This window comes from Pagrus pagrus (assembly GCF_965226575.1).
Source record: "Pagrus pagrus genome assembly, chromosome: 17".
In the NCBI taxonomy this organism is placed as follows: Eukaryota; Metazoa; Chordata; class Actinopteri; order Spariformes; family Sparidae; genus Pagrus; species Pagrus pagrus.
In genome coordinates this window covers 11,467,707-11,481,177 of record NC_140201.1, presented here as the reverse complement: position 1 = coordinate 11,481,177, position 13,471 = coordinate 11,467,707, and the positions used below count along the sequence as shown (strand labels likewise).

General features: G+C 41.4%; 1 protein-coding gene across 7 annotated transcripts in view; it reads right to left on the bottom strand.

Moving 5' to 3' along the window:
* LOC311272931 (focal adhesion kinase 1-like) overlaps positions 1 to 13,471 on the bottom strand; it is a 57,769-nt gene that overhangs the window by 20,902 nt on the left and 23,396 nt on the right. For all 7 annotated transcript variants that reach the window (XM_084379699.1, XM_084379695.1, XM_084379697.1 and 4 more), the window contains 11 exons: positions 12,497 to 12,666; positions 10,949 to 11,036; positions 10,375 to 10,454; positions 10,099 to 10,161; positions 8,240 to 8,294; positions 3,607 to 3,747; positions 3,381 to 3,458; positions 3,140 to 3,247; positions 2,034 to 2,151; positions 1,917 to 1,947; positions 671 to 735 (listed from right to left, as the gene is read on the bottom strand). In XM_084379699.1, coding sequence (XP_084235825.1) covers positions 671 to 735; positions 1,917 to 1,947; positions 2,034 to 2,151; positions 3,140 to 3,247; positions 3,381 to 3,458; positions 3,607 to 3,747; positions 8,240 to 8,294; positions 10,099 to 10,161; positions 10,375 to 10,454; positions 10,949 to 11,036; positions 12,497 to 12,666 — 997 coding nt within the window. The remainder of the gene's footprint in view (positions 1 to 670; positions 736 to 1,916; positions 1,948 to 2,033; positions 2,152 to 3,139; positions 3,248 to 3,380; positions 3,459 to 3,606; positions 3,748 to 8,239; positions 8,295 to 10,098; positions 10,162 to 10,374; positions 10,455 to 10,948; positions 11,037 to 12,496; positions 12,667 to 13,471) is intronic.

The window sequence follows — 13,471 nt, the reverse complement described above, 5'->3', positions numbered from 1 at the left end:
TTACAAAAAAAAGGGAACAATCGAAAAATTTGTTGACAAAACTTTGAACTTTAACCTTTTTTGGACCAAATTACAGCCATCACTCAGTAGTAAAACCCTGAAATAATACTTTTAACATTGTGCAATATTATTTCAGATTTCATCAGTAAGTTACTGAGCCATTTTGTTCACCCTCTGTGATAATCAAGTCGAGCATTTTGTTTCCGCCACATCACAATTTTGCGGACACGCTCCTCCACTAACTGTCCAACGAGAGCCGAGGATACCATTGGGCGGCGAATCTGAACAGAAGACAAAGGGGAGGAGGAAACGCCGTGCCTTGGTTGGCTTAGGAGGCATCGATGTCACTAGGTCTGCAGCCAATCAGGCAGGAAAAGAGGACCAGAGAATGTGAGAGGAAAAACAAAAAACAAAACCCAGAGTGAATAGATGTGAGTACAGAGGGAGAGATGCGAGGGAGAGGAGGAAGTAAACATATGAAAGCAGGAACAGAGAGGACGGGATGAGAGAGAGAGGGAGCGGTAGTCCCGACAGAGAGGAAAACAATGAGAAAGAAAAAACAGATGTTGGAGGGAATGGAAAGACTGACAGAAAGACAGCGAATGGAGCAAAGAGAGACATCACTCATAAACCAGTCGATTTGCGAGTGAGTGCATGATTTCTATCTTACCTGAGACGGAGATCGCTCTTACTCCACTCCTGACTGCTTCTAGCTTTTTCTCATTATTAGACACTCTAGAGTAGAGGAGAAAAAAAAAATTAGCAGCAATGACACAACAGTGTGGTTAACACTCAGATATGACAAAACAAACATACCTGGGTTAAATCTGAACACTCACAATAGTGAATTTTTAAAGTCAGGTCTCATTGAAAGAGTAGCTTGTTGTAACTGCGTCTGTAAACTAAGCCTCGCTACATTTGCTGTGGTTGCTCTGTCTGTGTCATCTGAGCTCTACTACGATCTTTACATCAGAGACCACAACCGGCAGAGATAAAGAGAGAGAGAGAGAGACAGTGAGCAATGAGAAACTTTTAGAGTGAGAGACCGAGAGAAAGAGGAGGGGACTACCCGAGTGTTTAAAAACCCTAAGTGGAAAATATTTGGCTCCTAAACTTATCTCCTTATTTGACCAGGGACAGAGGGAGGGAGGAGAAAAAAGAGGGAGATATTTGAGTTGAAATGACCAAAAGTAAGCAAAATGGTGGTGTTTGAATTTTGATTTGATTGAACTGCTCCAGGCTTCTTACGGTCACAGATAAACAAACGCAATGAACTCCACGTTGCAAAAATAAAATAAAAGGTTTCCGCTAAGGATCTTTTTTAAAGGCCCTGCAGAGAGCCCTTTAAAAGACAGAAAAGGGATTTGTATTAGGATGTCCTAGTTTTTCTATTTTTCTTCTAAGAGAAAAAGATGCAGGTTGAATTATGGGTAAAAAGTTGAAAACCGTTTTGAGGCAGTTTATCTATGGACACATTGAACTACCATCTCAATGTAAGACAACTGGACTACAAATGATGATCTTTAGTTTTTAAAACGTCAGAAAAAGACGTCAAAATGCCTTAAACTGTGAAACAGGAACTAAAGGTCACTGGCACTGATAGATAATATTGTATAAACAAGAAATTCTCTAAAAGCTGATCATGTCTAAACATCGTTAAAATTGATGCTGCTCTGAAAGTCCCTGTGACTTATTTACTGCCCCTTTTATTTTCAGGACAACATGGGAGTAAAGCATTTCAAGGTACTGAGGAGAAGCACATATGACCATATGAGCAGAATTATTAGTCCGGCAGCATGGCAACCTTTAACTGTTATGAGTGAGAGAGGGATTACAGATGTACTGACTAACAGTTCATAAACTTCAGAAGTGTTAATTCTACTGTAACAAATACAAAGAATGAAACAGGTACTTACTTTGGGATGGAAGGCAGCGCTCTCTCTCCCTCTAGAGGACAATAACACACATCATCAGGAAGAGTAATGTGAAGCACAAAACATGTATAAGAAACGGTGGGTTGTATGGTTTCATACCTTTCTGAACTCTGACGATGAAGGAATGAGTTTCCATGGAGACGAGCCGACAGTAACCGTCAATCAAGTCGGCCAAGTTCTCCGCCATGGTCAGTGATGCTGTTGTAACTGTGAGAGGCTGCGCGTACACATACACACACATGCACGATCAGAAACACAGTAGTAGCAGGCATGTTACAAAGAGCCATTATCTCTAAAGACACACACACACACACACATTTCGGCACAGTGGGGGTTTCCAGCTTCTCCTTATGTCAGGGGGAAACTCCTCTGTCTCACAGTATTGTGTGTGTGTGGTGTTTGTGATGTGTGTGCGTGCGTGCGTGCGTGCGTGCGTGCATGCGTGTGGTGTGTGTGTGTAAGTAAATCCAATACTATAAAAGCCTATAAAACAGAGAGACTCCACGGCAGTGGGTGTTACGAAACCCTTTCTGCTGTGAGTAGAACCATTATGTGAAATCTATACATGGAAAGCCATTAGATAATCTCTGTATCCGTCTCAGTCGCGCGCGCGCACACACACACACACACACACGCACACACACACATACACACACACACACACAGGTCTATGCACCATGATAGGCAATCAAACGGCCTTTAGAGAGTGACAAAACTTGATGGACCTCAAATTTTTTCCTCCACAACCATAAGCTAAGTAGAGATCAACATTAGCATAAAAAGAAGAGAGTCCAATGCAGACAGCTTCAATCGTCACAGAATTGTCTGTGAGACTGAACACAAGTTTTTATATTAACCTATCGCCCACTTCCATGATATTGTTCTCTCCGTACAGTCAGTTGCTTTAGAGTGGAAAAACACAACTGAACTAAATGTGTTTTTATACATAAACATCACACAAGGCCCTCTTTCTCTTGTTGAAATTATTCTTGGGAAAGATAGAAATTGCTGCCTGAATCTGAGACAGGTTAAGGGAAAGTGTGTATACCATAAAAGGTAGCTTTTATGTGTTTTTACCATAATACCAAACAGTAATGCAACTACATATAAATGGAAATCAGGTATCTATAGTATGCTTTAAAACAAAATGTACCTGCTGAGAAAATTACTACATCTAGACAAAGAGACAAACTGGGTCGTAGTACCTCAGGAGCTCCGGCTACGTTGAGCTGTAGCATCCCTTTCCTGTCCTTCTCCTCCATAGCCGAGTACTGGATGGACCCAACTTGGTTAAAGTTAGCTAGATGGGTTGGCTAGAGACAGAAAGAGAAACAAAGAAACAGGAATAAGATTTTCTTGGGAACAGAACAATATAAGCAGAGGCCATTAATAAAGTCTTTTAAAACATGGCTTCATTAAAAGGATGTGGTGTTGGTAGAAGCTCACCGTGGATCCCTTGTCAGTGAGGTAGCTGATCCCTTCCTCTGGCCCGATAGCTAACTCGACCTGGATCACCCAGCTGGACTGTTCGAGAGAAGAGTAGAGACACATTTTAAAGGAGGAAGCGGGTTGGAGCATACATGCAGGACCTGGTGTGACCAAAAGGGGTCAACATAACACAACAAACACAAGAGTGCATTGGGACACAGTGGAGTGGAGGCATGAAACGTACCCCGAGGGCACATTTGAAGCACTCTTTGTCGTAGCGGTAGATTGGTGCGAGTGTCTCCAAGAACTTCAGGATGCACTGCTCGTCGTTGAGATTGGCGACCTGCTTAAACGTCTGCTGAATCAACTTACGAAGAGTTTTAGCCTGGAGATAGGAGGGGCAAAAGGAAGGAATTACAATTCAAATCTGACTTTATTGAAAATATTATGTAACTGCTGGAGAGAAGGTGGAGGAGGCGTGATGGGATGTGTGTGTGTGACAGAGACACTGATTGACTAATAGGCCACTCTGGTTCCAATCAAATTGACCTCAGCACTTCATTCATGGGGCACTCTTAGTTCAGATCAATATCTTAACAAAGACCCATTGATGCTGTTAGTTACCACTCAATTAAACATCACAGTCTGCTTCTCATTCATCGTTAGTGTAACTTAGATCACAGTATGTGTAATCTAGACAACATTTTTAGCATGCCAGTTTTTTCCGCCGTGCGACCCGATTTCTTTTTGGTCCGTTATGTCACCAGAGAGTAGACAGATGGGGAGCATCTATCAAGTAATATTATTCTGTCATTTACAATCCTCTCTATACTTCATCACTCTAGACATAAAGCTGTACAACACACTGGCATACAATGCCACACATAATCCTCTTCATCTGATGTATATCTTAAAACATCTCGACTTATTCACCCCTGACAAAATGACCTTTTTAACCCCTTTCCTCCCTCATACGACACCATCTAAATGTATATAGATGGAAGTATTATCCGAACACATTCACATGAACACATGTACAGTATAGTGCAGGCAATCCCAAGCTATAAATAGCTCTACACATATAGATTAAGATCAAGATTAGAGGAGATTTAGTGCACTACAGACCAGGCTTAAAAAAGCTGGATTTACAGTAGATTGGTTCATCACATTAAGGTCATTCAGCATGGAAATAAATGAACAGTTTAACCACCAAGGGTTAGTGAAGAAGCAATCAGTTGCATCGATGTATTGGCTTTAGATGTAGGTCAGTTGATTGGTCTCAGGTGAGTCTATTAAGGCCCAAATATCATATTATCAGAGTGCAGTGTGTGCTATACCTTTCACACTTTTGAGGGCAGAATCATTCTTTTAATCATTAATAACTTTTCATATCTATTTTTTAATCTTTCATTTGTGAATAAAAGCATTAATATCTATTCTTCATTCCAGCATTTCTATCGCCAGCTGTCTATTCGTTAAGCCTGAAGGAATTAAGAAACACAGACATCTACAATGTTCCTGTGTGCTCAGCTGTGTGTGTGTATGTATGTCAATTCAACAGATGTCATAACCCGCGTGTGATTATTGCAGAATATATCTATGTGCGTATGTGTGTCCTTCGGGCTCTTGATAGGATCAGTGTGTTAATTCCTAGAATTCCATGACACACACGTACACGCACACACAGACAGATAGAGAGAGGGATATTGTCAGTCCAAAGTGTCCACCCTTCCTGAGAGGAAATACTGTGAGTGGCTATCACCCTCCCCATCACCGTGCTGACCATGTAGCAACAGTGCTGACCAGTCGCAGTCACCACTTACTCTGTATAATCTTACATTTTTGTGTTGCTTTGATGCCTCCACTGCAGACTAGTTTATTGACAGATTTCATTTTGTTTGAAAGTAATACTGATTGACTCAAGCATTCATTAGAAATGTATAAATTAAGGTGGTTATGTACAAACCTTCTTGGTGTCTTTTCAAAGCTTTTAAACAAATATTCATTGTGCCAATCATACAAAATCAGATAACAGTATTCAAATAATACGTTTTAGCCTTTATTCAAGAGTTACCTAGTTTATAGACCTCAATATTAAATAATGAGTTAATAATTGGATCACCTCCACATCCGCACAGCATCTTCGGTTTTCTTTAGACATTTCATTGATGATTGTGCTGTGTTGCAATTATTTGTTCCGATACATTTCTCGTCAAATGTAGCAATAAATCTCACTGCAGTTTCCCCAGATTGTTTCGTGCTAATCCCTGTTTCATAAAGTTGAGGGTACTTCAGTCAGTTGGTGACTTCTTGGCTCAAGCTGGGCTGTTTGTTCAAACTTTGATCTCCAACACCACCAAAGGTCAGTTCTAGTAAACCTGCTGCCCAGCCTGTCAATATGAATGAACAGACTCTGCTCTTTATAACGCTTTCACATCAGTCACTGTTTACTACCACAGCCATCTGCTCTGGTGTGTGTGTGTGTGTGAGTGTGTGTTTGTGAGTGTGTGTGTGTGTGTGTGTCGAGTAGAGTCCATTGAGGGAGAATAATCCCATTAAATGACTACCATTCTCTGTCACCAGAGTGAACTACAGAAACGTAAATGACAGCTGTGCCCTCTCTTCTCTAACCCACATCCATGCAAGTACATCCGAGCAGATGTGTCAGACACATATCACTTGTTTAACACAAACTGTTATACATATAAAATTATACAAGAATATTTAAAGACAGGCACAACCTACTCATTAATGTTGCAGGTAATGATTGACTTCATTTTCCATTTATTTCTTGAGGAATAGAGTAATCGTAATCGTTTGGTCTTTAAAATGGTAGAAAACTTAGTGGGCATCACTATTTCCTCTTCCAAAAACTCAAAGACATTCAATTTATTAGCACATTCTTACACTTGAGAAGCTGGAACCAGAAAATGTTTAATATTTTTGCTTGAAAAATAACTTGAATGAATTAATCTGTTGTCAAAATACTTGATTATTGGCTTACTGTTTCAGCTTTATACTCATGTTGTTTAATTAAAGTACCTATTCACTGTCTCTTTGTTCTTACATTCTCTTAGACATGCTGGTCTTCCTAAACTGCAGCATCTGTGCAGACATCTACAATCAAGTCAGATGTGCCAATTTCTGAATGTTTGATTGCACATGTGTGTCACTGTGTGCATCCTCATCTTCATACAAAACAGGCCAAAGCGGAGTGTGTGTTGCCATGTCGGATGACGCAGGATATGAGAGAACGAGAAGAGGAGGTAAAGTTGGTAGCTGATGAGAGGGGTGTCAGCAGGGCTTGACAGACGAGGGGGGACCCAAAAGGAGACGCACGTTGACGCCTCCCCCCTCCGTCCCCATTGTTGGAAAGAGAAAGTGGGTTTAAACATGACCTGAGGGTCACACACACACACACACACACACACACACACACACACACACACACACACACACACACACACACACACACACACACACACACACACACACACACACACACACACTCACACTCCCCTCTGCAGAGCATCTGTCTGCCCGCCTGCTGACATCAAGACCTTTTCGGGTCATTGAGCCTTTTAATGCAGACACACACACACACACACACACACCAAGACCCTCCTCATAAACGCGTGCCGTAAATGTATCACTGACACAGACACTGCTCATTATGCAAGCACACCCCGTCTTCACATACAAACCCACACAGCAAGAATCTGCTGAACAACAAATCAAAGGATTTTTCACAACACAAAAGCTTCATTTTCAGTTTAACATGTGAGTTCATCTCCTGAATAAGTTTTTTTTAAAGCAGTTAATGGAAGGTGCTGAAGAAGCAAACTTCAGTAGAAACCTTACTTAAAGGATACGTTCACCCGAAAATGATAATTCAATCATTATCTACCAACCCTCATGCTGATGGAAAGTCGGGTGAAGTTTCTGGAGCTTTGCAGCAAAACAGCATTGCAGCTTTCTCCAAAAAAACTAAAGTATATGGCAACTTGTTTTAAAATGTAAAAAAACAACCAAAATACCTTAAAATGGTTCCATATTACATATGAGCTGTCGAGATCTGTTTAAAGTTAGCCAAACTTTACATTTAAGATTGTGGACATGATGACATCTGCATGCTCATAGCATCATCCAGATCATCTGATCATCTGCCTGCAGGAGTGTCTTTATCCCATAAAATCTTAGCCACTCATTTCTAAACTGATTCAGTTACCTCAATAGTTAAGGGAAGACCAGTTTGTTTCTTGGCCGTCTGAACACTTCTCTGGATAAATTTTCTTTATCTCATCACAGGAAATGGAAATACAACTCAGACTCCCTTAATTTGATAGTGAAAACATCATTACATCATTGATCATCAGATGATTTGTTTTCCACACATGGCAGACAATGTTCAGAAACCTGGAGATGGTTCTCATGTATCAGTACCCCGGTTTCTTTCAGCGTACTCCAGCTAGCATTAGGTTTCTACATTCATCACCTGGCAAAGGTAACCATTTTACCTCTTCCTTCTCTTACTCATCTCCATTCATCTAAACTTCACTGGTTAGTCGGCCAAGGCTTTGTCTCGTTCTTGCTGAGTGTTGGACTGTTTCACACTCTGTCAGCCAGACTAGACAGAGCCTGACAACACATCAACTTACACCTTCAAAACATTGGCTAAGAGGACACTTCACTTACACTATGACGCTGCCCACAAAAACACAAGGTTTGGTTTCTTTTGGTAACTGAGCAACTCCAGATGAGCAGCTGGGGCACAGTTTGATCCTAAAGCTTCTTTTGAAAGTAAATTTAGCATAACCTGGCACGTTAAACTCTGCACACTCCACCTCTGTTTTGATCTCAAAATTCATCAATCTCACCTTGACTGAATCCAACAGGTCTTTTGGGAAAAAACGCCTTAAGCCAACATCTTTCCTGGAAAGAGAGACAGAGAGATACAGAAGCATGTTGATTATGCACTAATTACACAGAGGAATGCTAATTGACAGGCACTTTCAACTTTATCTGATCTTAGCAGACTGTTTTTTCCTTCGTCCTCAGAGAAATTACCAACAACAGCTTCAGACGGATGCATTTAGGCAGACGGGCAAGAAAACTGAAAACAGAAACAGAAAGCTATGACTAAGTGCTGACTAGAGAGCACTACTCATCTTTTCCTAAGAGACGAGACTGAAGGAAAACGGAGAGAGTGATAGAGAGAGGCAGAGGAGGAGTACAAAGAGGGAGACCACAGAGACAAAGAAAGATGTGCAGAGCTAAAACAGGAAGCTAGCTAATGACTCAAACTCCTCTGGAGAAAAAGTACAGGGGGAGAAGGAGAGAACGAGTGGAGGGAGCGTAAGTAAAGGCTTACGTCAGCCTAACTCTCCAACATAGGTCAAGTAACAGTCTCTAATCATTATTATCATAGCATTATTAGAGTGTTTGGTGTACAATATGTTTGGGATTGTAATGTCAGACTTGCCACAACTAAAAACATTCTCCTCTATCATTTCGCTGGGGGCTTTCCGTGATCATGTCACCCCTAAAACTGTCCCCTCTCACTCAAAATCAAAGCTATATTCATCACAGAAGCACAAACAGATACGGCAAATAAAGGACTGTGAAAGATGACACACCAGGCCGACCTCAAAGAACGAGCACTGAGTAACAAAGGCCCACTGATTACACGCTCTGCAGTAGCTCACAAACCACAAGGACTACAGCCAACTGCAGCCAGCTGATCTCCAACACGCACATATGTTCGGTTAATAAGAGGAACTAAGCAATGGTTTGTCCTCCTAAACCCAACAACAGATTGTATTTAAAAAAAATGAGGCAAAAATAGAGACAATGCTGAGTGAAATAACTGATTTTTTAAGCTTAACAAACTGGTTTCTCGACCAGCAAGTCAAAATGGTCGATGGCCAAAAGTGCCAGACAACAATATGAATGGGCGCTGATCCACCAGACACTCAACAGGAGCCTTGATAACCAACTGTCAGCTCGATGTATCAAAGCCCCGACAGCACTTTCCCTCTCCCTCTCTCATTGCTTTTTTCAGCCAACAGAGAGGCAGCGAGGGAGAGATAGATGAAGAAAGAAAGGAGGAACTCTGATTAAAATAGAGTTTGAGAGCACAGAGAAGCGAGACAGACGGACGGAAAGGGACGGAGAGGATGAAGAGGAGAGACAAAGAGATAACGGTGGAGAGACAGAGGGCATTCTTCTCGGTTAATTGGAGAGCTCGTTAGGCAGACGGACAGAAAGAAAGACTTCACTGGAAAAGGGCGGCTCATTAGAATCAGACAGCATTAGAGCCAAGCCTCGTTATGGTCAGTGTTTGTTAATGTTCTTCATCGACATCCATATACGCAGACAGATCAGATGATCCCACATAAATCTACAAAGATGAACTGAAGTATTAAACATAGAGCAGGTGATCGGGAGACCGACTAAACACAGACTGCAAAAAAATTAAACAACAGTATCGATTTTTAAACGATCCCAGACTTTTGCTCCCAAACTCCTACTCAAATCCTTTCAATTGTTTTCCACCTAATCACATTCCTAGGAACTGCAATTGGAGTCCTGCACCAAAAGACTGAGATATTGGATTGTTTTTCTGTTGTTTCTTCTGGGTTACAAAACATATTTCCAGGCAGAGGAAGGACGTGAAGTACCAGAAATGTTGTGAGTTGGACTGAAAGTAAAGAAAATTCATGAAGAAAATACTTACTCCAGTAGTTCATAGTTGGATTTCTTGTCCAGGGCGTTTCCTCTCATCTCTTTGAAGAACCTCCTAGAATTGAAACCAGAAAGAGAACAAGGTCAGATCCGTTCACTGCAGACACACGCACGTTAAAGGGACAACTTGGTAAATATGTACCAAACACAATTCAGGTTTTAAGGGCATTTTTTACACTTTACACTCTTTTTCTCTGGTCCAAATCAGTACTTGTCAACTTGGGCTGAGACCATCTTCTGTCAAGGGTCTTGGTACGGTTGTTCCTACCTGATTTCTAGACAGCCCAGTTTGAGAGCTATATCTTGTTCCACCTGATCTCCGTTCTCCGTCATGTAGTCATTCTTCACCTGGAGGACACAAGTACACAGCACAAAATGGTAAATGACTTATCCAAAAGGCTTCAGAAGTAACCACTCATTCACCCACACACTCATTCACTGATGGTAGCTACTGGCCCTGACCATCGGGAGCAACTTGGTGTTCAGTGTCTTGCCCTATGACACTTCAATATGTAGACTGGAGGTGGGAATCAAACCACCAACCCTGTGATCAGAGGAAGACCCGCTCTACCTTCTGTGCCAACAGCCGCCCCATCAAAATATGCTTATTAAAACATTTATCTCTTCAAATTAAAAATGGCATGGCATCCATTTCACACACGGATACACACACAGCACTTCTGACCTACATTACCAAAAGGCATACACACTAACACGTACACACACACACAGTCTTCTAGCAGTGCCATATGTCTTGGTGCTGGCATGCTGCTGGCAGAATACAAAATATGTTTTTGAGTCTGGGTCCCTCTTGAGTATTTGTGCATGATTCATGTGTGTACCTGGTGGTAGAAGTAGTTGAGTGTAGGTTTGTCTTCTGTAAACTGCTGCACAAAGCCCTTTGGAAGATACCGGATCCTTAACTCATACCTGCAGAGGACAAGAGGAAAGCAGTAAGAGAGTGAGTGTGTTATGCAACAATACAATTATAGCAAAAACAAGTATCGACCTTCGTATTGTACAACAGCTTGCAGCTTTTATATCTACTGGAAAGAAACATTGGAATAAAATGAGATGTTTGAGTTGTCATCTATGTAGTAAAAACATCAGAATACTCTGGTTTAGGATATTACACCAAGAGGAGAAGAAAGGAAAGGTCATGAATAAATTAAGCTTGGTGAGGTGAAGACAGCTCGAGAAAGCAACAGAAGGATTCAAGGAAAAAAATTGATATGCAAGAGCTCAAATGAGAAGACCGATTGCAAGATGAGTGGAGGAGAGACAGACAGAGAGAGTTGTTGACTTAGTCAGACAAAGCAGACATCTGGTTCTCTCTCTCTTTATGTCCTCAGTGCAAAAGGTCTCCACCTCACAATAGCATTAGCTAGACTGCCACAGTAAACGTAATATACCAGGGCATTAACATCCAAACTGCCAGACCAACACAACCACACAGTGGCACACACACATGGCCTCACAGTGCCACACAGCAGACGGGAGTTTTTCATGGCGCTGTTTGCAATAAATCACTCCTGCTACTTTTGGTGTACAATAAGGCCGACTGCAGAAGCTAGCTGTTTGAGGAGACAGTGACTTCAACTGATTTAAATGGACAAATAATGTCAGGAAACTGGTTTTAAAGTGGTACGTAAAGGATCTGCACACACCTGCCACAGAATCTGAAGGTTAGTCGACTACATTTGGTCCTGGATATCTCTACTACTCTGCTTGGTAACTTGAAATGATAACATTTTTACCTCGAGTCAAATAAGATTTCGCTCTCAAATCATTTCTGTGAGGAAGAGGAAGAGGCGTGTTCCAGTCTGATTCAACTTTGACACACCAGGCTCACCAGTGTCCACCAGTTTGAGAGAAAAGGGGAGACTGCCCTCTTGTTCAGGAAATATCCATTGTTTAAATCCTCATTTGTACAACTACTTCACAAAATAATACAAGCAGAGGAAGGACTGCTTGGCTGATACAAAGCTTTATAGTTTACAACTTTGTGGACTGCTGTTGTTTGCCGTTGGCCACACTAATGCTTTTATGGTCACAACCCTTCCCACGCTGTTTCCTGTCCACCTTAGCAAATCAAATCACTGAAAAACAGCAGCTCTGTGTCGGACATGTCACTGGGGAAAAAAAAGCAACTTCAACAACGTGAAAATTGGCTGAAAACTATTGTTTATATACATACATACATACATACATACATATATATATATATATATATATATCTTACTGAAATGTTACGTTCTAAGTTAGAAAGAAATTTGAGAAAATAGACATTTATACAAACATGCTTTGATATGTTACATAAGCACAATGAAAACTCATCACACACTGTCCAGTAGATGCAGCAGATGACCAACACACTCTGCTCCTCTCACCTCCACTCCTCGTTCGGTCGTGCCTGTTCATATTTCTCTCTGACGTGGGAAACGCCCATATCTGGATGGAGCCAGTGCACCTGGTCTCTGGATAGGCTGTTGCTGAGACGCAGACCAAAACAAGACGTCCAGCGCACTTTGTGGATGTCCAGAATCTTCTGGATGATTCCCTAGACACAAAAAGTCAACATTTTTATAAAAACACACGTACCCTGCACAGTTTTTTTAGACTCTGCACTAGTATTATTGAAGGGTAAGGTATAAAGTCTGCAGATATTACTTTTTTCTTTATTTGTTAGGCAAAATAGGGCTTAAGTACAGATAGATTTTCCCTTAATCTACAGTGGTAGTGTCCTAGTTGTACTGGCCCAACACATATATATATGTACATAAGTGTGATGAGTGCTAAATAAATCAAAGATGCCCTGTAGTCAAAAACAGTTTGCCAGTCTTTAAAGAAGTCACTCTGCCATACCTCAATGTGCCAATTCTGCCAATGTTTATGTCTGGCATTTTGCATCAGGTCAATGAGGACAAGAGTCTATCCATGCGCATGTGTGTGTAGGTGACTTGAAGCAATTTAACGTGACATTCCCACCCAAACAAGCCGACAGCCGTCATACACACACACGCACTATAATGCTCACAGCACCATGTGTGTTGCCATGTAAAATGCTAGGGGCTCTGACCTAGATACTAAAGGGGAGAGTGAAGAGCGAGGAGGAGAGGGAAGGAGGAGGAGAGGATATAAGCAGTGACATATCCTGTATGACCACTAAAGTTTGAGCAGTGCTAAGTAGTTTCTGCGTCATGGGAGTGGATCTAAAAGCTTACTGCCAAATAAACCTACACTGGTACACAGAGAGAGAGAGAGAGAGTGCCCTGAGGTTATGTATTTTGCAAGCTTAATATTCTCACTGTGCTGAGTGGTTTTCTTTTTGTTTGTATTTTTTTTTTTTTTTTTTAAATCAGAGC